The 23,510-nt window shown below is 38.4% G+C and overlaps 1 protein-coding gene across 1 annotated transcript; it reads left to right on the forward strand.

Annotated features, from left to right (window-relative positions):
- Positions 1-2,355: 2,355 nt before the first annotated feature.
- Positions 2,356-23,083, forward strand: CCT2 (chaperonin containing TCP1 subunit 2). Its single transcript, XM_006768144.2, has 16 exons — positions 2,356-2,463; positions 4,319-4,393; positions 4,492-4,557; positions 5,254-5,365; positions 5,863-5,939; positions 6,070-6,182; positions 7,560-7,762; positions 9,945-10,045; positions 10,248-10,375; positions 13,270-13,373; positions 16,142-16,261; positions 16,633-16,761; positions 16,945-17,048; positions 18,384-18,483; positions 19,379-19,520; positions 22,807-23,083. The coding sequence occupies exons 1-16, from the start codon at positions 2,461-2,463 to the stop codon at positions 22,835-22,837; spliced, it is 1,608 nt and encodes a 535-aa protein (XP_006768207.1). The 5' UTR covers positions 2,356-2,460; the 3' UTR covers positions 22,838-23,083.
- The last annotated feature ends 427 nt before the right edge of the window (positions 23,084-23,510 follow it).

Genomic DNA, 23,510 nt, shown 5'->3' on the forward strand with positions numbered 1-23,510 from the left:
ATCTTTACTTATTATAGAGTATTAGTATACTGTCCCAAAATTATATGTAAAATATGGTTTAATCTTAGAGGATTTAGGATCTTGTGAGGGCTGACTGTTGTCATTCTGGCCTAAATTTCCATGATGAGTTACTCACGTTGATACTGGAAGCTGAGCTGACTATACACTGACCTTAAGCATTCATGAAAAACTGCTTTGTTGAATGAAGTCTGGTTGGAGTTCTTATGATTACTTTCCTCTTACTGATGAAAGTAGATTGCAATAAAGCCCCAATAAAAGCTTGGATACCTACTTATAGTTTTACTGTATTTTTCACACATTTCTTGAAACTATGATAAGAGGTTTTATTTCTTTGTCTCATACCACGGCCTCCGTTTCAAAGTGAACATATAATGGATTAAGGTTTATGTTTCATCAAAGTGAAATGAAATTTTTTAAGTATTTGACAGACTCACAGTTTTAAATGTGTGGTCATTCAAACTAGTAGTTCTCAGCTCTGCGTCTCCAAACCTGTTTTTTAGTCACTGAGTGACACTGCAAAGCCCGTTTGATACACTCCAGATGGAATTCATTTAAACAACGAGGGGGAAAGACAAGTCCACACACGATTGGGTTCTTACTATGTGCCAGACACCATGGAACACATAATTGGTAAAGATGTGGCAGAAACCAAATCTTGGGAAATGTAGGTATTTGTTCTCAGAAGTTAAGAACTTTGGATTATTCATGTATTTTTTCTTTGAGTTCCTTAGAAGACAATAGCTATTCACATGTTTTTATGTAATGAATGAGCATTAACTAGGTCAGTGATGGCAAACCTATGACACGCGTGTCAGAGGTGACACGCGAACTCATTTTTTTGGTTGATTTTTCTTTGTTAAATGGCATTTAAATATATAAAATAAGTATCAAAAATATAAGTCTTTGTTTTACTATGGTTGCAAATATCAAAAAATTTCTACATGTGACACGGCACCAGAGTTAAGTTAGGGTGTTTCAAAATGCTGACACACCGGGCTCAAAAGGTTCGCATCACTGAACTGGGTGCTATGCTAGTAATGAGTGTTGTCCAGATACACCAAGATTTTGGATTTGATGCCTGGTCAGGGCACATACAAGGATCACCCAATGAATGCATAAATAAGTGGAACAAGTTGATATCCAGTCTGAACACCCCTTTTCACGATAGGCCTTGGGAATAGTGCAAACCAGGTTCAGCAAACTTTTTCTATAAAGGGTAAGACCATAAATACGTCAGTCTATGGGTTATACAGTCAGTCACAATTACTTTGCTCTGCCACTGTATAACCATTGCATTGCACAGGATAAAAAAATGAATGAGTACGCTTGTGTTCCAACCAAGTATGGACACCAAAATATGTTGCATATGATTTTAATGTATCACGGAAGAATCAACTTTTTTTCAACCATTTAAAAATGTAAAAATCATTCTTTACTCTTGTCATACAAAAAAACAGGTGGTAGGCAGGAGGGATTTGGCTCCCCATAGTTTGTCAAGCCCTGGTGTAAACTAACTGGGTAGAATCAGTTAAAAATGGAACATATCTGTCCATAATAACTGCCAAGAATCCAAGAGCTTGCTCATTGTTTGGTTAATCAAAGGGAGAAAAGGGTACCAGTAGATAGAAAACGAATTTTTTTAAGGGCCAATTTAGAGAAAGTAGAAAACTGTTTTTGATAAACTGAAATGTTTGGGATTGCTCTTGATTTCTACCAAGACATCGCGGGTCTTATCAGTCACCTCCAGAAGAGGCAGGGGGACGAGGGAAATGCAAAACCTCCTGCCCGAGCCAGCGGGGCAAAGCTAATGTCTCCGCCGCGCTCAGAGAGCCTAGTCCCGGACAGTCAACGCCCAATTAAAAACGGCATTTTAAAATTCAGTAAAGCAACGTTAAGTCTCCCTCCCTAATGCTCAGTAATATTAAAATTAAAATAGCAATAACAATCTTATTTAGGTATTTGGTGGTAAGGAACCCCCACCCCCCAAAACAAAGTTGACAAAGTTGAGGGTGGTGGCCTCTGGGGAGAGGAAGTGAGGTTGGTGAGTTAGGTTATTCATTATTAGTATATAACACTTTAATATGTATACGTGGTACTTTAAGTCAAATTTTTAAAGATTAAGGAAAACTTGCCAGCAGGAACTCCGTTACTGCGGCATACCCTAAGGGCGCAGCGTCTGTCTCCTCTAGGCGCTTCTACTCCCAGTCCGCCCCGCCCCCGACAGCGTCAGGCCCGCCCTTCCTCATCGCGAGCCGTTGGAGCAGGTTTACGTCTCCGCTCCTTTCCCTTCCGCCGCGAGCGGCGCGCGGCCGGAGCGGCACGCGGAAGAGGCTCCGCCCCCTGCGGCAGGGCGTGTGGCGTCACATCCGGCTTCTCTCCCCCTCGGATTCCGGCCGCGAGTTGTGAGGGAGTACCGTGAGTGGCCACCTCTTCGGAACCATGGTGAGCCTGGCCTCACTGGCCTGCCCTTCCATTCCCCGCCGTGCCCTGCTGCCCCCCTTTGTCCTTCCAGGGCGGTCGGCTCCCTGTTTCTGTGCCCCGGAACCGCCGCACATGGTGCGGGCTCTGGCGTGTGGCTTGCGCCCCTTCCGCCGATGAAGCCCTTCGTGGGGTCCAGCGGCTGGGGTGGGCCTCCCGGCCGGCGGCCTGCCCTGGCGCGGCCTCTCCACAGCCTCGAAACTCCGAGGCCAGGGTCGCGCTTCCCGCGGAGAAATTTCTAGGGCCCGGGTCGGCGAGACTGGCCCCGCCTTCCGCGGGCGGAGCCGGAGCAGCGGGGAGGGAGCAGCCCCTCCTCGCCTGGCGCGTGGTCCGTTAGCGGCCTACAGGCCTGCCTGATTTATTCTTAGATTAAAATCATCCTTAGTCTTGCTGTTCTTGACAGTCTCTTCAGTGTGTAATTTTTATTCCTGGAGCAGTTGTGTATCCAAAATAAAAGGTCGCCTTCCTTATGCAGCTTTTAGAAGTCCCTCCCGCCTCCCCCTTTAATAAATGACTGCCTGGATGATGGAGAACTTCCATTTGTTTGAAAAAGTACAGTCCTGTTAATTTTTTCTTGTCTACCTTCTTGTAAGTCTAATGGAAGACATCTAAGTATATGTATTAACGAATATTGGCTTTCGGTTGGGTTCTAGACTTAACCCGTGGATCACTTTCTAAATTCTATAAATGTCTAACCACTATGCTAGACACTTGAAACTTATGTAAAATAATACTGTCAACTCTGTATAAAAGGCTAATATGCTAAGTGTTCCCCCCCTTAATGAGGTAATGATGTCACATAGCAACACCGGCTTCCTCTCCCTAGCGACTAGCCTCCTTGCAGTTTCTTCAGCCCAAGAACACACTTGCGCTATAGCCAGGTGCAAACATTTCACACTTTAACCAAATGTCTGTGAAGCATTTTCCTGTGCCTCATCTCATTTGATCCTCACAGAAGTCCTGGAGCAGGGAGATAGGAGACTCGGTGGAATCCTATTTTCTTCTCATTAGCCGGAAAACGGAGATTTAGAAAGCTTAGAAACTTGACCCGACTGAAAAGAAGTAAGAAACGGTGGACCTTGAAAATGATTTCAGGTTTTCTCACTGCACCGAATATAAATCAAACACTGCTGCAGGGAAATAGTTTACCCTTTGTTCTCCCTGCGTGATCTACAATAATAATCTGCTTTGTGTTGGTATTTACTGTTGTGTTGCTGATAATTACCTGAAAGAGAAGTTGGGGTGCTTCACTGGGCTGGAAAAAGTTTAGCTATATCAGAAAAAAGGTCTAATTAAGCAAGTTTATTATATACTATGAAAGGCTAAGTCAGTGGTTCTCAACCTCGGCTGCACATTAGAATCACCTGAGAATCTTTTTAAAATCCTGGTTTCTGGGCCTCATCCTCCAGAAATTCTGTTTCTTTGTTACTAATGTTGTGGCCCCACCCCATAACAAAGAAACAGAATTTCTGGAGGATGAGGCCCAGGAATCAGGATTTTAAAAAGATTCCCAGGTGATTCTAATGTGCAGCCAAGGTTGAGAACCACTGGGCTAAGTTGACTCACACATATGCGATACATAAAAGCTCTCTGGCGCCAATCGCACACGTGTGTTTTGATCTGTCATTGTTGATTGTGAATTTGGTTGACTCTTATAGCGAAAGGGCAAATAGCAATATTAAAATATTTCTTCTAATTAATTTCCTTTTAATGTGCATGAATTCATGCACCGGGCCACTAGTTGAAATATAAAAGATGAAATTAAAAATATTTTAAAAGATTATTGGTATTCAAACTGATTTTTGGTTTTTCTTTTTAGGCGTCCCTTTCTCTTGCACCTGTCAACATCTTCAAGGCTGGTGCTGATGAAGAGAGAGCAGAGACAGCTCGTCTGGTAAACCTTGTTTTCTTCATTCATTTAAAGATAAAGTTGAACTTTTACAATTTTAAGACTAGAATTGATTTTTACAATCTCTTTGATCTTTATTCCAGTCTTCCTTTATTGGTGCCATTGCTATTGGAGACTTGGTAAAGAGCACCTTGGGACCCAAAGGCATGGTGAGAAAAACGGGGAATTTTTATGTTTTGATATTGTTTTAGAGCCCTTAATGGAAGCATACATAGTAAATAACATTTTTTAATGCTTTTTAATCTTTCAAATTTAACCCTTAATTATACAGGTAAGACATGGATATATTTTTCTTACTAAAAATCAAAACAGTAGTCATGGCTGAAGTCCCATTCGTTCCTACCCCCCACCCCTTTTACCACTAGGATGTAAATCTTCCCAGTATTTTTGTTCATTTAGGTAAATATATGTGTATCTTACATATCGTGTATTTTCTTAAACTCGCAAGGTAATACTTTGTTTTATCGTAGATATTATTCATATGTAGTTTTTCTGCAGCTTGCTTTGTTAAAATTCGGCCTCTTTTAAGTGTCAAATAGTATTCAGCTTATTGATTCGTTTATAGTTTATATTTATGACTGTATTGAGTGATAGTTTGTTTCCATTGTTTTGGCTATTACAGTGCTGAAATAACCTTGTTCCTGTCTCCCTTGTTCTTCTAGTATTTCTAGGGGTAGAGACCAGGGTTTGCTTGTGGGGTGAATGCACTAAAAAAAATTGAGTGGATACTGACAAATAGCTATCCAGGAGATTTACCCCTTAGCAGTATATGAGGGTATTGATTGACCCATGTAGGGTTCAAGATGTAATTAGATCTTAACTTGAGCCAAATATGTTCCTTTTAGGACAAAATTCTTTTAAGCAGTGGACGAGATGCCTCTCTTATGGTGACCAATGATGGTGCAACTATTCTAAAAAACATTGGTGTTGATAATCCAGCAGCTAAAGTTTTAGTTGGTGAGTCTGAAGATGATTCTGATTTGTTAACATTTTGAAACAATTTTTTTTTTACTTTTGTTTTAAAGAGATAAACATCAATTTGTTGTTCTACTTACTGTTGCATTCATTCGTTGATTCTTGTATGTGCACTGACCGTGGATTGAACCTGCAACCTTGCTGTATAGGGATGATGCTCTAACCAACTGAGCTACCTGGCCAGGGCTTGAAATAAATGTTAAATAGGCTGTGTTGACTAATTGTACTTTTAATGAACTGTTGTCCACTTTTTAACTATTGTCATTATTAAAATGCAAGCTTCTGGAGTGCCATTAATTATTGATAGTAAAAGTATTGCATTTCAGACTGAAGAGTTCCAAAGAATTTATCAGGTGAGGAGACCTAGTTAAGTGAGACATGGATTGGTAGTGGGTATTTTTGGAGGATTAACTAAGCTACAGAGAAGTAATTTAAAAGGCAGAATCAAATATAAGTAAGTTAATAACTTTTTTTTCTAGATATGTCACGGGTTCAGGATGATGAAGTTGGTGATGGCACTACCTCTGTTACTGTTTTAGCAGCAGAATTACTAAGGGTAAGACCATCTGAGCAACTTTGTCATTTTCATTGTTTTTTGCTTCTGTGGTTTTGTATGTCAGAAATAATCAAGTCCTTACATCCTACGTTTTTACTATTGACAAGTATTTTCCACTGTTTATTAATAGGAAGCAGAGTCTTTAATTGCAAAAAAGATTCATCCTCAGACCATCATTGCCGGTTGGAGAGAAGCCACAAAGGCAGCAAGACAGGCTTTGTTGGATTCTGCAGTTGATCATGGGTTGGTATACCAAAATAGTACTGTTTTAAACAGTCGACATTCTGTCCAAAGTATGCTCCATGCACGAAGTCTAGAGAACAAGAAAAACATACACAAACATGATCCTGCTGCTTCATCTTGCCCAGCCAAAAACCCCACATTTACCCTCCAGAGCCGTGGTCGGCAAACTGCGGCTGGCGAGCCCTATGCGGCACTTTGGCCCCTTGAGTGTGGCTCTTCCTAAGCCTTAGGAGTACCCTAATTAAGTTAATAACAATGTACCTACCAATATAGTTTAAGTTTAAAAAATTTGGTTCTCAAAAGAAATTTCGTTGTACTGTTGGTATTTGGCTCTGTTGACTAATGAGTTTGCCGACCAGTGCTCCAGAGATAGCCACTAAAGTTAAAGTTTGGGTTTTTATTTTTTGCCTAATCATAATAGGTAAAACAAATAATAGCATTGTGTAGAGGGGTATTAGCCTCTTTAACACAGTTGAATAACAACCAGATTTGTGGGTATCTGTACAACATTTTTAATCAAGGTATGCATTTGATTATATCATTACAGTATAATTTACCTATCTGTAGTTGGAGTTTAGGAGTAGATACCAAGGTTTGCTTGGGTGTGTGCATTGGAAAAATGTGAATGGATATTGTCAAGTAGCCATCCAGGATATTTGCCCATTAGCAGTTTAAGAGGTTATTGATTGACCCATGCAGTGTTAACTTTTATGTTGTGGCAAACTTGTTACCAAGAAAATATTTCAAGAAGTATTGCTGCGTTCAAAGATAATGTGTGGGTTTTTTTTTTCTTTTAATATGTTTTTATTAACTTCAGAGAGGAAGGGAGAGGGAGAGAAAGAGAAACGATGATGAGAGAGAATCGTCGATTGACTGCCTCCTTCACTCCCCCTACTGGGGATTGGGCCTGAAACCAGGGCATGTGTCCTGACCAGGAGTTGAACCGTGACCTGGTTCATGGGTCGATGCTCAACTACTGAGCAACATTAGCTGGGCAAATGTGCATGCTTTAATTGACATTACAAGTAATTGTCCAGGAAAAAGTTTATTTACCCTTTGACTGCCTGTGTAACAGTGCCTTTTTTCCCATGTTCTTGACAACATTTGATATGCTTTTGTGTGCTTGTGTTTCTTTTTTCGTAGCTTGCCAGTTTAGTGGGGAAAATAGTATTCTTTAATTTGCATTTCTTGCTTATTGGTGTGGTTTAATTCTTATCATGTGAGCCCTGACTGGGATGAAATTGACAGACATGTATCCCAATAAATTTTGCAAAGTAAATTAGGGTTGATATCTCTGAAGAAGCATTTAAGAATGAAAAAGCAACTTGAGCATTTCATTGAGAAAAGTCATAATTTTTTTGTTTGGTGATTTTATAGTTCTGATGAAGATAAATTCCGCCAGGATTTAATGAATATTGCAGGAACAACATTATCCTCAAAACTTCTTACTCATCACAAAGATCACTTTACTAAGTTAGCTGTAGAAGCTGTTCTCAGATTGAAAGGCTCTGGTAATCTGGAGGCAATTCATGTCATCAAGAAGCTAGGAGGAAGTCTGGTGGATTCCTATTTAGATGAAGGTATGTATATATATATGTTGAATGTGGGAAAACAAGCTTTGATGGGAGGTTGAAGGCTAAATACTGTGAATCCTGTTTTTAGCGAGTCGGGACGAGTGACTGTACAAAGCCAGAAAACCTGTCTTTAAGGACAAAAATTGCAACCATTTTTGTCATTTCAATCCATTTGTTAAATGGACAGTGTCCTTCATCTCACACCATCTCAGCATTCTTTGATAACATCCAGATTTTACTTTACACCATGAAGATATTTTCAGTCTCTAGTAAAGAGAAATTACAGTTTTACTAAAAGTCAGCTGTTTTCAAATGGTGCATTTTCCAGGATTACTTGGGTTCTCAGGAAGGGTCTGGGTTAATACGTCAGATCACTTTTTAGTTGGCAGGTGTTGAGGATATAGTTCTTGGTGTTCTCAGAGTGATAAATGAGTCTTAGCAAGTGCTATTTCCCTATACTGGTGTATTTTGTTCATAACGTAGGAATTTTCCAAGTACCTTTACCATTGTGTTTACTTCATAAGCTGGCCTGTAGAAAGTGGAGTAGGCATTGTCTTTTATAGTGAAGGAAAAAAGGAATAAGTTGTGCTTTCCAATTTCTGCTTTACCAGTGATTTAGCTTCCAGGTATTGCTGCATGTCATTTTTATCTTCCAAAGGGAGTAATAATTATGAAAATATTCTTGATTGAATTTATGTGCAAGGGCTCTATCATTTCTAATAGGGGCTGATGGTAGCGAAAGCTGAGTGTCCACCCCAGGCCTGCAGCCTGCACAAGCCGTCCCTGCCAGCTTGGCTGTGGGTCTGTGCCAGGCATTCTAATAGGAATTTTACTTAAAATCTCATTCCTTATGATAGTGAGAATTAGGCTCAGCTTAATAGAGCAGAAAACTCAAGATGATAATCCTATATAATAAAAGCCTAGTATGCAAATCAACTGAACGGCAGAATGACTGGTTGGCAGGGGTGGGACTGGCGAGCAGGCGGCGCCAGGCCAGCCAAGGCGGGTGCCAGTGGGCAGAGGGAGGGGATGGCGATCAGGACAGTGGCGACCGGCAGTGGTGGAGGGGTGATGGGGGAGGACAGGGCCGGCCATTCACCAGCTGCTGCAGTCCCCTGAATGGCCCGTGGGTAGCCTCCTGCAGAGGGAGGCCAGACTAAGCCGTCAGTCAGACATCCCCCCAAGGGCTCCTGGTCTGCGAGAGGGTGCATGCCCGGCTGAGGGACCTACCCCTCCCACCCCCTGAGTGCACGAATTTTCATGCGCAGGGCCTCTAGTGGATTAATAAGATAAAAGTTACATATGCATCTGAAAGAAGCCTGAAGAAAGAGGCTGTGTTCTTATGATAGTTCTAAATCAATGCTGGTAACTAATAATCTATGCCACTGGTTATATTCCCGTTTTACAGATGAGTAAGGTTGAATAAGTTGTCTAAGGTTGCATACATAGCCTAAATGCAGCAGGGGTATGATTGGGGCCAGGTTTGTCAGACTCCATTATCCGTGGCTTTTTCATTTTATCACCCGCCTCAGTTCTTTACATATCTCAGTAATTTCTAGAAGTACATTGTGTATCTAAATATTCACAACTTGTTTTCTTTTGTGTTGGTTTTAAGCTAATCATAGTGAACTTAATACTTTTACATTGCAACCCACATTTCTGTGTATGTAGTATACTGTATATCTGATAAAAGTTTCAAAATCTGTGTTTACTCTTAATACTTGTGCTGTGCTCTAAATTTTTTTCCATTTCATACAGTGTTTTTTAAATGACCTACTACATTGATTTTTGTGATCACTGTTCTAGTGGAATGCTTTATAGCAGTGGTTTTCAACCTTGGCTGCACATTAGAATTACCTGGGAATCTTTAAAATCCTGATTTCTGGGCCTCATCCTCCAGAAATTCTGTTTCTTTGTTATAGGGTGAGGCCACAACATTAGTAACAAAGAAACAGAATTTCTGGAGGATGAGGCCCAGAAATCAGGATTTTAAAGATTCCCAGGTAATTCTAATGTGCAGCCAAGGTTGAAAACCACTGCTTTATAGGATCTAGGAGCTTAGACTTAGTCTAAGCATTAAAGTTTTAAATTAGATTTAATGCATTCTTTGAAAGTAATTTGATAAAGCAACAACTTTGTAAGAGTTATTAATTCAAGCTTGAAGTATTTTACTATCCTTATATTGTAGGCTTTCTGTTGGATAAAAAAATTGGAGTAAATCAACCAAAGCGAATTGAAAATGCTAAAATTCTTATTGCAAATACTGGTATGGATACAGACAAAATAAAGGTATGTTTACATTTCTTGAAACTAGTTGCTAGCTGCTATAAGCTTGGGCTGGGAATCCATTGTACCATATAGGTTAGAATATATATGAATATATGCACATGCACACATTTTTTGGTGTGTTTACATAAAAATATATATATATATATGCTACAGAACTCTGAAGAGTAACGAAAGTGATGCTGTTTTTCTGCTTTCCTCTTAGATATTTGGTTCCCGTGTAAGAGTTGATTCTACAGCAAAGGTTGCTGAAATAGAACAAGCAGAAAAGGAAAAAATGAAGGAGAAAGTTGAACGTATTCTTAAGCATGGGATAAATTGCTTTATTAACAGGTCTGTGCATTCTTGTGCCAACAATATTTGTAACGATCTAGGAAAGGATTTTTTTTCCTAAAAAGGCTTATGGAAATACTTTATATGGAATTAGTGATTTATTTAGGAACTGCTTTTTTTCCCAGATAGAAATATAATTGTACACGAGGCATTTGCATTACAATGATTTTAGTGATATTTAGTGATTATACTTTACTAACCCTTTTTATGTTAACAGTAACAATTTTCTGATTTGGCAGATATGCTATAGTTTTGGCTATAGTATACATATATTTGGAGGAGAAAGTTAATTTTGTATTACATGATGGGAGTTTGAAGTAGCAAAAAGCTAAAAGCATAGAGATAAAACAATGAAGAGATGAAAATATTGAGAATTTCTAGGGCTTTTTTTCAAAAAATATTTTTATTCATTTCAGAGAGGAAGGGGGAGAGAGAGAGACAGTGATGAGAGAGAATCATTGATCAGCTGCCTTCTGCATACCCCCTACGGGGGGATCGAGCCTGCACCCTGGGCATGTGCTCTTGACTGGAATCGTAGAACAGTAATTGTAGGATCCTTCAGTCTGCAGGCCGATGCTCTATCCGCTGAGCCAAACCAGCTAGGCAGGGCTTTTCTTTTAATTTGTATGAAAAAATATATGTAAACCTTTTTCATGTATTCTTAATTGTCAGTAATGAAGGCTTTTATGGATTGTTTTGAATGGGGAAAATACCAAGAGGAACATCGCATTTCAGTGAAATGGCTGCAGTTAACTTTGAGAGATAATGTTTAATGAAAAATAATTGTTTTAGGCTAAATGTGGGCTTTTAAAAAGTAAGTTTCTAAACTGTAATCTGAATCTGATAAGACATTTTGCCTAGCAGTGCATTTCTGTATACTAATTATAATTTGGCTTTTTAAAAAACTTACAAACTTTTAAACAAATGTTCTTTTTACTCCTGGTGTAAAAGTAACATATGCTCATTTTGGAAAATAGAAAAGTATAAAGAAGTAACAATCTAGGGCAGCCGTGGGCAAACTACGGCCCGCGGGCCAGATCCGGCCGTTTGAAATGAAAAAAACTAAAAAAAAAAAAAGACCGTACCCTTTTATGTAATGATGTTTACTTTGAATTTATATTAGTTCACACAGACACCCCATCCATGCTTTTGTTCCAGCCCTCCGGTCCAGTTTAAGAATCCATTGTGGCCCTCGAGTCAAAAAGTTTGCCCACCCCTGATCTAGGGTCTTAGTCAGAAAGTCTTCCCTTTACAAAAGTTGACTTTTGTGTGTGTCTGTGTGTGTGATAGTCTAATTTCATAAGCTGTAAACTTGTACCTCACTTTCTTAAAAATATATTTTATTGATTTTTTACAGAGAGGAAGGGAGAGGGATAGAGAGAGAAACATCGATCAGCTGCCTCCTGCACACTCCCTACTGGGTATGTGCCCGCAACCAAGGTACATGCCCTTGACCGGAATCGGACCTGGGACCTTTGAGTCTGCAGACTGACGCTCTATCCACTGAGCCAAACCGGTTAGGGCATTGTACCTCACTTTTTAAATCTATATGTTTTTACTTAGAATTACCGACTTTCTGTAATTTGTAAATTGTGATTTACACAAGCACTCTCCTAGTGGACATTGCATCACTGGCAAATTTTGTTATTCTATGTAAAAATTATTACAAATATCTTCATTACATGCTTTAATACCAAATTTTCTTGTTGTAGATTCTTAGGAGTGGAATTAAAGCATATGAATATTGACATGGTTTTGTTGCATTACTGTTAAATTGCTTTCCAGTTTATACTACCAGTAGCAATATAGTGGAACCTTGGTTCTTAAACTTAATTCATTCTGGAAGGCTGGAAAGTGATTTTTTCAAAAATGGAATCATTTTTTCCCATTAGAAACAATGTAAATTGAATTAATCCTTAGTTCTGGATTCTCAAATGATTCCTTTTTAACCTTTGTTTTATATAGTACATGTTTAATGTATTGTTTAATATATAATCACTTTTTTAAAAAAAATTTATGTAAGCAGCCCTTTCTAGCCTTACATGAATAACTTTTAGCACTCATTCCAGGAGTTTCAGGAAGTCAGTATGAGGCATCTTCGCTTTTTCATATATGGCTGCCTCTGAAATGCTGTCACTGGCTAACTGCTATCCAAATCAACAGTTTTTCTACCTCTTCAATTACCTGTCATCGTTTCTTTCGCACCCTTAGCAACATTAGCACTCATAATGGCCTCTTTATGTTTTAAAATTGTGCTAATTATAGACTGACCCAGCAAGGAAAGCATTCTCTCCTTGGTTGCCTGAGACCTTTTTTGTCATGCTGAAAGGGTTGTCAGTTCTAAAGTTTGGTTCCTCGACAAGAAGCTTGGGTTGACTACTTAACACATTTTTCCCCTGAACAACTTAGTCCAGAATCAAATTTTTCAAGATGGAAGAAGTTGAAGAACTGAGGTTTGACTGTGTAAAGCAGCGGTTCTCAACCTGTGGATCGCGACCCCTTTGGGGGTCAAACGACCCTTCCACAGGGCTCGCCTAAGACGATTGGAAAACACATAAATAATACATATTGTTTTTGTGATTAATCACTATGCTTTAATTATGTTCAATTTGTAACAATGAAATTGGGGGTCACCACAACATGAGGAACTGTATTAAAGGGTCACGGCATTAGGAAGGTTGAGAACCACTGGTGTAAAGGAACACCTGTTTTTAATACTAGCATGGATGTATTACAATTTATAAATTAATGTATAGCTGAGAAATGGTGTCTTCTAATTTGCATTTCTTTGATTTCTGTTGCGGCAAAAAATTTGCTTTTTTTCTTTTTTTTTTTTTTAGTCTAATGTATTTTATCTTGTGAAGTAACGATGTATTTATGTATTTTATTTATAGGCAATTAATTTATAATTATCCTGAACAGCTCTTTGGTGCTGCTGGTGTTATGGCTATTGAACATGCAGATTTTGCAGGTGTAGAACGCCTGGCTCTTGTCACAGGTATGGGAAAAAGTTACTAATTTCTTTCAAACATAAAATCATTCTTGGATTTATTGAGTTTTAGTACAGTTGGCTCAAACAACACAGGGCAGGTTAGGGGAGTCAACTCCCAACCCCGGGCAGTCAAAAATCCCATATAACTTGAGTTTACAAAAACATAGTAGTTAGCCCTTCACACCCAACTGCAATGGAAAAAGTTGACCCTTTGAATAACATGGGTTTGAACTGCACGTATCCAGTTTTTTAAGTTCACTCATAAGTGGACCCATTCGGTTCAAACGCTATTGTTCAAGGGTCAACTATATATGTAACTCATTGCTGAGAGTACAAAGAAATCCCTGTAAGGAGTTTGGAATATAAACCATTATTCTGAAATCTGATTTAAACTTTTTGGATATCTTTAGTTACATTGTTTGTTTGTTTATTTTAAAATTATTGTTGAAAGTTTTACATATGTCTCCTTTTCCCCCATTGACCTCTACCCACCTGCTCCCACCCCATTATTATTTTTAAAATATATTTTTATTGACTTCAGAGAGGGAGGGAGAGAGAAACATTAATAAGGAAAGAGAATCATTGATATGCTGTCTCCTGCACACACCCCCACTGGGGATTGAGTAACCTGGGCATGTGCCCTGATCGACCAGGAATCGAACCATGACCTCCTGGTTCATAGGTGGACGCTCAGTCACTGAGCCATGCTGGTCAACACATTATATTTAACACTAGAAGCATGATGCACGAAATTCGTGCAAGAGTAGGCCTTTCTAGCCCTGGCTGCTGGCACCAGCTTCCCTCTGGCATCTGGACCCGGCCTTCCCTCGCAGCCCTCATCTGGAAGGTCATCCAGTCTAATTAGCGTATTATGCTTTTATTTATTACAGAAATTAAATTATATTCAGGCTTACTGTTGGGATAGATTTCTTTTTTGTTGTGTTGTTTTAAAGATTCATACTACATTATTTCTCAAACTGACAGGATCACTGTTCTAAACATAAAGTCTATATATAAGCTGGATCTTAAAAAAAGGATATGTCTTATCTAGTTTATTAACTTATTTATTTCTAGTGCTAGGTGAGTAGTTTAATGCTTTGTGCCCTGCATGGTGGTACAATTATGATAGAATATTTACTGAACACTTAACAATATACCAGAGAGTGGGTCAAGAATTTAAACATTGTTTTTATTATTTTTAAACATTTCTGAAAGCAATAAATGTTGAAATAAGTGTGAAACAGTTCGGCAGTGTATGATGAAAAGTTAGTATACTCCAACACCAGTTATAGGTGATATCCCAGTTGTGTGAAATAGAAATTGTGTTTACAGATAAAGTTAAGTATTAAAAACCTCTATTTGAATTTTCATGTTCTTGAAAATGAATGAATAGTTTGGAAAGTTGGGTTGGGATCTGGCAGTGAGAATTGAGGAGATTGGGATTTGGGAAGTAAAGCCACCGGGAATGTTGAAGTAAGTTTGGAACTGCCATGAGTATTAGAAATAATTAAAGGGTACTAATTAATGTAGAGTAGAATTAGTCTCATCTCGGAATTCTTCAGCCATTTTTTTTCCTCTTTTTGTTGTTTCTTCAGCCATTTTTTTTTCTTTGTTGTTTTGTTTCCTTTCAGCCATTTTTAATAATCTGGGAAGCATAATCTTTTGACCTAAAAAGAAGCATTTTTCTTTTATTAATTGCTTTGAAGTGGGTTTCCCTGTTCTAATTAAAGTTCTTTAAAGCCATTGCACACTTGATGCTTAAGGTGATTAAACTTGAGGTGCTCATGTTTATGTAATTCCTCCTTTATTGCAACAAAATTAAAGACATAAGAAATGTGAATGACAGCACATTTATGGGATAAGTTGATATCATAAGTTGATCCTGTATATGAAATTGAGACATATACTCAGAAAAAAATTTGCTGCACTAAGCACACCAACTGAATTTGACCTCAAGGTGGCTCCCATTCTATTAGCTTGTATGTTGTCAAAGTGTGTGAAATTGGCTCTTACAAATGTCAAGTACCTTGTAAGCAGATGTAGATGAGTGAGTGTAGGATAAGTGAAAATTTTCAAAAGTCAAATTAGTCTCATTTTTGGGATATGATATCCCAAACATCTATTGGGTCTCAAGTCTAGAAAACAAAGTTTATTTTGTTGATACCTCAAGTTTGCTCTATATATTTCCCCCTTTTCTAGGCATTACAGGAACTCTCAGACATTTCAGTTACTGTGATAATTAGCAGATATCAAGTGCTCACTATTTAAGCTGGTTCCAAAATTTGTACATCTGTTCTCATAATACTGTTGACATAATAGGACTAGTCAAATATTCTCATTTTTGTTTTGAGAAATTGGGTCATAGGAGTACTGGTCTTCTAGACTGGATTCAGAAGAGAATCTATATTTAAATTCTGACTTAAATGTTGAAGTTTCAGTTTAACCTTTCATGGTGTGGGTTGTAGTATACAGTATGTGTATATAGGTCTGAGGCCAGACTGCTTGGACTTGAATCCTGCCTAGCTTTACCTTATTTGTTCAAGCTGTGTAGCCTTGGATAAGAAACGAAAGATCTCTTTGCCTTAATTTTATCATTTCTAAATGATAATGGAACCTATCTCATTAGGTTTGTTATAAAGTCTAAACCAATTCATAGGTGCTTCAAACAGTGGTTGGCATATAATAAGTAATGAATTTTTTAAAATGTTATCTGTCCATTACTGCTTGTTAAAAAACAAGTTTTAAACCTGTTTTGTATTTCATTATGTTCATAGGTGGTGAAATTGCCTCTACCTTTGACCACCCAGAACTTGTGAAGCTTGGAAGTTGCAAGCTTATTGAGGAAGTCATGATTGGAGAAGACACGCTCATTCACTTTTCTGGGGTAGCCCTTGGTGAGTGATCATATAGATCCTGGTTTAGGTTCCTAAATCTTTGCTAGGCTCTGTTGAAATGAAAAAAAAACCCCACAAAAAACAGTTATATAGTTACTAGAATATGATGTGTCTTAATTCTTGTGAAGTAATCTCTTTTGAGGTCAGCCTTATATTCTTATATTTGGGAACAGTGCATTTTCAACGTACTTGTTTTTTAGGTAATTTAGAACTGTTATGAACAAGGGTTGCTGGTAGAGAATGTGTAACAGTGGAAGACATATCAGTTTCAAAACAGAGTAATATAACCAACACTTACATAAATGATAGAAGGCAAATTTTTATGTTTTATAATTAAATGCTCATTGTGACATATTATTTTTTAACATTAGGTGAGGCTTGCACTATTGTTCTTCGTGGTGCCACTCAACAAATTTTAGATGAAGCAGAAAGATCTTTGCATGATGCTCTTTGTGTTCTTGCACAAACTGTGAAGGATTCTAGAACAGTTTATGGAGGAGGTAAAACATTTTATTTCTTAAAGTATAGTATTAATTGTAAGTGGTTTTTAATGGTTCTTATAGAAACTATATATTGCCTTTGCACTTAATTTTCAAATGCTTGATATATCTAAGGGAAGTCAGTAATTTAGTGTCTTCGAGACAACTAGCATAATGGCATTTTATTTAATTTTTAATCCATAGGCTGTTCAGAGATGCTGATGGCTCATGCTGTGTCACAGCTTGCCAATAAAACACCAGGTAAAGAAGCTGTTGCAATGGAGTCTTATGCTAAAGCACTGAGAATGGTAAGTTAAAAATTAGAGCTCGGAACTTAAATTTTGTTGGTTTTGATGGTTTTTAATTAAATATCTATATATATAAAAGGCTAAGCGACTGTCTGACCATCTGATTGTTAGCTATGACACCCGATGACCATCAGGGGGCAGACGCTCAGCGCAGGAGCTGCCAAGCTGCGGTGACTTGGCAGCTGAGGTGTCTGGGCAGCTGCGGTTCTTGGGTGACACACCCTGGCACCAGAGAGGAGGGAGCCCAATTCTGGGGTGCGTCACCCAAGAACCACCCTCTGGCAATCCAGGACCCCTTGGCGGATGTCAGAAAGCTGGTTTCAGCCTGATCCCCGCAGGCCAGGCCAAGGGACCCCACTCACTCTGCAGACGCCCTTTGATGTGTGGCTCGCCAGGGAGGGACCACAGGAGGTTGGCTCCAGGGCATGTCCGGTCTGTCTCGCCCAGTCCCACCCCACCAGTCACCTATGTAATTTCCTTTTAATGTGCACGAATCCGTGCAACGGGGCACTGGTATTTTTATATGTTTATTTTCTTACCTTTAAGAAAAAGAACTGGTTCACACTATTACATTTGATTCTGGCCCTGGCTGCTGGTGTGTTTAGTGGTTAGAGCATCACCCTGCACACGGTCAGGGCTTGTGCTAGAGGCAACCAATTGACGTCTCTTTTTCACATTGATGTTTCTTTTTCTCTCCCCTTCCCCCCCTTCACTCCCTAAACACCAATGGAAAAATATCCTTCGATGAGGATTGACAAAACAAAAAAATTTGATTCTGGCCCTAGCTGGCTCAGTGGATAGAGCGTAGGCCTGTGGAATGAAGGGTCCTGGGTTCAATTCCAGTCAAGGGCATGTAACTTGGTTGCAGGCTCCGGTCCTGGTCAAGGGCATGTGGGACACAAGCAATCGATGTGTCTCTTCTAACATCGGTGTTTCTCTCTGTCTCTCTCCCTTTCACTCTCTAAAAATCAATGGGAAAAATATCCTCAACTGGGGATTAAAAAAAACAAATTTGATTCTGGAGTTTATCCTCTTTTAGTAGTGATTAAAAGGAAGTAGATTTTACGGTGTTAATGTATTTTTAAAAAGCTATCCTAGTTAGGCATAAGTGTTTTTTTGTTTTTGTTGTTGTTAATCTTCACCCAAGGATATTTTTTGCCCCAACCAGGGCCAGCGATCTAACCTACAACCCAGGCACATGCCCTTGATCAGGAATTGAACCCTCGACCCTTTGGTGCTTGGGCTGATACTAACCACTGGACAACACTGGCCAGGGCAGGCATAAATGAATTATACTAGAATAGATAGTAACCATTTGTCTTCTCCACTTCATAGTTGCCTACTATTATAGCTGACAACGCAGGCTATGACAGTGCAGATCTGGTGGCACAGCTCCGAGCTGCCCATAGTGAAGGCAATAAAACTGCTGGACTGGGTAAGAAATCAATTGGGACCTTGTAGTAGTTAAGAGTAACTTTTACCAAGTTCTTTACCTTTTTTAAAAAATGAATTATCATGGTAACCATATAAAAGACTCCTGTGGCCCTTTCGTAAGCATTACATAATCTAGGAAAATGTTTTACTTCATATTCTCAACTCTGCCAAACTTTGTTACTCCATAAAGGGTATAAATCTAGTTAAAAGACTTGTAACTAGTTTGTTATATTATGACTATAGAATTTAAGTACATAAACAGTACTTACATTCTGAAATAAGTGTAAGCTTCGCTATACCTATTATAATAAAATCAGTATCAATTCCTAATCTCACAGTAGACTTATTCTGACAGATTCTTGAATGCAGATCTCTGATACATAGATAAAAGTGGCCAAAAAGGCAAATTTAATTCAGATAGAAAAATATCCCAACAAACTATTCAGGATGTTATAGAAACAGTCTTAGAGGGTAAGTAATCTGGCCATTGGAAAAGAGAGCTGATGAATAATGATCTGTATGAAGATGAGGTTAGGATTCTCATAAGAAGAAAAATATTTGATTTCTAAATTCTCTGTTCTAGTGCTTAAGAATTATGGTAATTAGTGAGCAAATTTTCTATAATAATTTTATATCAATGTTCAAGATAGGTGATCTAGTATAAAATTTTGTATAAAATATTCATTATTTGACTTAGTAGTTTTCCATTAATGCAAATAATCAGTAGTTGATGTTTTGATCTTTTAAAAGGCTTTTCTTGAGTCATAGACTTGAGTCATTGGGTGCTGTAATTTTATTATTTATGACAGGATTAATTTCATTTCTTTAAAGTCATTAGTGATGTTTTGATACTTGTTAAAACCATAGTTTATTTAGTATAAACTTTTTCTTTCCAGATATGAAGGAAGGTACTATTGGCGATATGGCAATACTGGGCATAACAGAAAGTTTCCAAGTGAAACGGCAAGTTCTTCTGAGTGCAGCTGAAGCAGCGGAGGTGATTCTGCGTGTGGATAATATCATCAAAGCAGCACCAAGGTATTGGAGCACTTTATAAAACATTTCTTAGAAAAAAATTATTGACATGGGAACAAGCAGGTAGTGCATAAATTTGATATGGTAGTTGATAGAAAGTGTAGCCATTTTTGCCTAGATAAAAGAATTACGCAAGCTATTTAAAATATGTAATCACAACTCTTAGATTTAAGCCAGAAAAGCTTAGGGGAGTAGGGTATGGTGACACAGCGTAGCTCTCAGGATTGAAAGGCACATAAAAAGCCTGGTTTGGAAAGGTCAAGAACCAGAGAGCTTGGGGCCAGGGGAAGAACTGATACCTTATAAATGGGTCAGCTCCACTCATTTCCTGTCCTGGGCACACTTTTCCATGCTGACATTATTATTTTTTTTTTTTTAGAACGATGTTTCCTGTAGCTCCTTTATTGTATTGATTTCAAAGAGGAAGGGAGAGAGAGAGATAGAAACATCAATGATGAGAATCATTGATCGGCTGCCTCCTGCATTCCCCCCACTGGGGATCGAGCCCACAACCTGGGCATGTGCCCTTGACCTTTCAGTCCGCAGGCCGAAGCTCTATCCACTTAGCAAAACCCGCTAGAGCTATACTGACCTTCTTTTTCTTTTTCTTTTTTAATATATTTTTATAGATTTGAGAGAGAGAGGGAGAAAGAGAAACATCAATGATGAGAGAGAATCATTGATCGGCTGCCTCCTGCATTCCCCCCACTGGGGATCGAGCCCACAACCTGGGCATGTGCCCTTGACCTTTCAGTCCGCAGGCCGACACTCTATCCACTAAGCCAAACCGGTTTCGGCCACACCGACATTCTTAAACACATAATGAGCAGAGTTTCTTGCATGTTCCTATATCAGCTTTTCTAAGATGTCAAATTCTTTTAAAAGTCATTCACATTAAAATGATTAAATGGCAAGAAAATTTTAACTTTTGAATATTCAGTTAATAATTTTAGTTACTCTTATTAATAGTTACCGAAATCATTTATTTTTACCTGTTAGTGATGTTTCAGGGAGATGGGAGGGAATGGTGGCATGGACCAGGAGGTAGAAGTGAAGGTGATGGTGAGAAGTGGTTGGTAAAAGATACATACTTTGAAGGTAGGATTTGATTATGGGTTGGATGCAAGAAGTGAGAGGAAAGGGAATGTGGCTAATTCAAGGTTTTTGTAGGGAGAAATAGAATTTCTCTTATCTAAGATGGCTTTGGGAGGGAAGAAGGGGATTTCAATTGGGGAATTTGAGATGTCTTTTGATAGTTGGGTAGTTGATTTTGTAGTTTAGGAGAAAGTTGGAGCTATAGTTATAAATGTAGGAGTTGTCAACCTATGTGTGTTATTTAGAGCCATTAGACTGGCCCAGTCCCCAAGGGAATGAATGTAGTTAAAAAAGGAAAGCAGTTTTAAGGACTCAACACTGAAGAATTCCAGTTTGGAAAGATTCACACTGGATTCATGGTATAATCTCTGCTTTTATATTTGAGATTTTCCATAATACAAAAGGTGGGAATAGTGGGGGGTTGCTACTACAGTGGGAGGAAAAATCAAGAGAATGAGTATCCAGAAGCCAAGTGAAGAAAGGATTTAGGAAGAAGGAGTGATCAACTGTCAAAATGATGCAAATAGGTCAAGTAAAATAAGGACTGATAATTGACCTTAAAAATTGGATTTAATGCCCAGCCGGTATTGCTTAGTGGTTGAGTGTTGGCCCACGAACCAGGAGGTCATGATTCGATTCCTGGTCAGGACACAAGCCCAGGTTGTAGGCTCATTCCCCAGTAGGGGGCAGCCGATCGATAGTTCTTATTGATGGTTCTATCTCTCTATCCCTCCTTTCTCTCACTAAAATCAATTAAATATTAGAAAAAATTGTTTAATCGCGGGCAATTGGTAATCTTGACAACTAGTTTTAGTGGAATGGAAGGGGTGGGAAAAGAGGAATTGGAAGAAGTGTAAATTGACTGCTTTTTTGAGGAGTTCTGTGAATGGGAGCAGATAAGTGGGATAGTAGCTAGAGGAGGTGTGTGGGTCTTGACATTGAAAATTCAGCTTAAGAGGGAGCAATTTCCTAGAGAGGAACTAATGGATGCAGAAAAGGGGATCTGTCCACTAAGCAGCTGCAAGAAGGAATGGGAGATCAGAGAATAAGAGCAGGAGTTGGTTTTAGACAGGAGCACAGGGAGTTAATCTGGAGTAATAGGAAGGAAGTTGGAATGCTACTAGGAAATTGTACCTTAAAAGCCCAAAGTTACAAATGACTTTTTTTGTGCAGAACCCTGCATTATTCATTTCATTGACTTCTGTGAGTGACAACTATCATAATACTATTAGAGGAAGGAAAGAGTAGAGAATAGTGATTTGGATGTAGAGAGAACAGATGAAGTGGTATTTAAATCTAGTGTGATGTAGTGGAAAGAGGACTGGAATGAAAAATCTAGAGATTCCCTGCTTCTGGTACTGGGAAGATAGGATAATGAGGAGCACTTCCCTCACCAGTTCCCATATTTTGAAATGGAAAATTGGTAAGAAGGAGAAGCTGACAAAGTTTTTTTGGAAGTAGTGTCACCGAAGATGACTAAATGCAATTATGATTTATCTCTTTATATGATTCCAGTATGTTATCTATTCTCCTTGAGTCTGTATTCATGCTTTTCTGCTTCTCTTACTAGTAACTGTTGTGTTTATTAGAAGCAGTGTTTCTCAAGTCCTAGCTTCTTGAACAGGCATTAAGTAAATAATTTCACTAGTACCCCTACCATGCCACCTTTCTGAGCCATTCACTATATGGTTATGAGAGAATAAAAGTTTAACATGTAAGAGGTACTGTTGGCGAGTTACTTGACCCCATCACCACCTTACCTGTTGGATTTTTTTTTTTCCTTCAGTTAGAATAGTGATCCAGAGATTTTCATCTGGAGGTTCCTAAGCCTTGTCATTTTACAGTTTCTTGTTAAGAGTAACTGTCTTTGACGATTTTAGTAAAATTCCCTAACACATACTAGTTGCAAACATGAATTAACCATTTTTTGGAAAATACATATTAACCATTTTCTGAAAATGACATATTTGTTTAAGTAGGTTGTTTGGACAAGAAGTTAACTGCTAAATTACTATAGACCTTCATATTTCATAGATATAAAGTCTTAATAAAATGATAATTGAGGGATGTTAGGTAAAAACATCTTGTAGAGAATTGGGTTATAATGGTCTTAATATAAACTGTTGGTTACAATCATGCTTTCCATTCTCACATTGACTTTTTTTCTAAAGTGTATGTTGTATAATCCTTACAGGAAACGTGTCCCTGATCACCACCCTTGTTAAGCATTCCTATATGCTGTTATGCTCTGGACCAGTTCATAGCAAAGTTGTTTGAAAGACTTCGACATCTTAAAGAAGACTTTGGAATCGAAGTTGATCTGTGGTTCTTACATCCTTAAATTTAGACATTTAGCTGACCTTTCATTTTAACATGGGTCTAATTTATTTGCTGTTCATTCTCCATAAAATTCAGTTGTTTTAAAAGTACATTTCTCATACTGTGCATCAAAATAAAAATTTGAACAATTACTACATCTTACCTTTTTTAATGATTTGTTACTTGTAATTTAATGGGTATGGATAATTGTACTTTCAGTATAGAGTTGTTTCAACTTACCGTATTTGCCGGCGTATAAGACGACTGGGCGTATAAGACGACCCCCTAACATTTCCACTCAAAATACAGAGTTTGTTATATACTCGCCGTATAAGACTACCCCCTCTTCCGCACACCTTCCACACACCAAATAAAAGGTAAAACAATATCATTTGATTTTAACATTTTAATTTATATTCAAATGCTTATGACATGCAGGAAAACTGTCACAAGGCTGTATGTAATCAAACATATACATAAAACAGTGCAAGTTTATTACCGGTAAACATACCGGTAATTCACTAAAGAAAACACACTCTATAGACTGGTACCGTAGATGCTTCTCAGGAACACAGGCAA

Source organism: Myotis davidii, unplaced genomic scaffold (assembly GCF_000327345.1).
Source record: "Myotis davidii unplaced genomic scaffold, ASM32734v1 scaffold582, whole genome shotgun sequence".
Lineage (NCBI taxonomy): Eukaryota > Metazoa > Chordata > Mammalia > Chiroptera > Vespertilionidae > Myotis > Myotis davidii.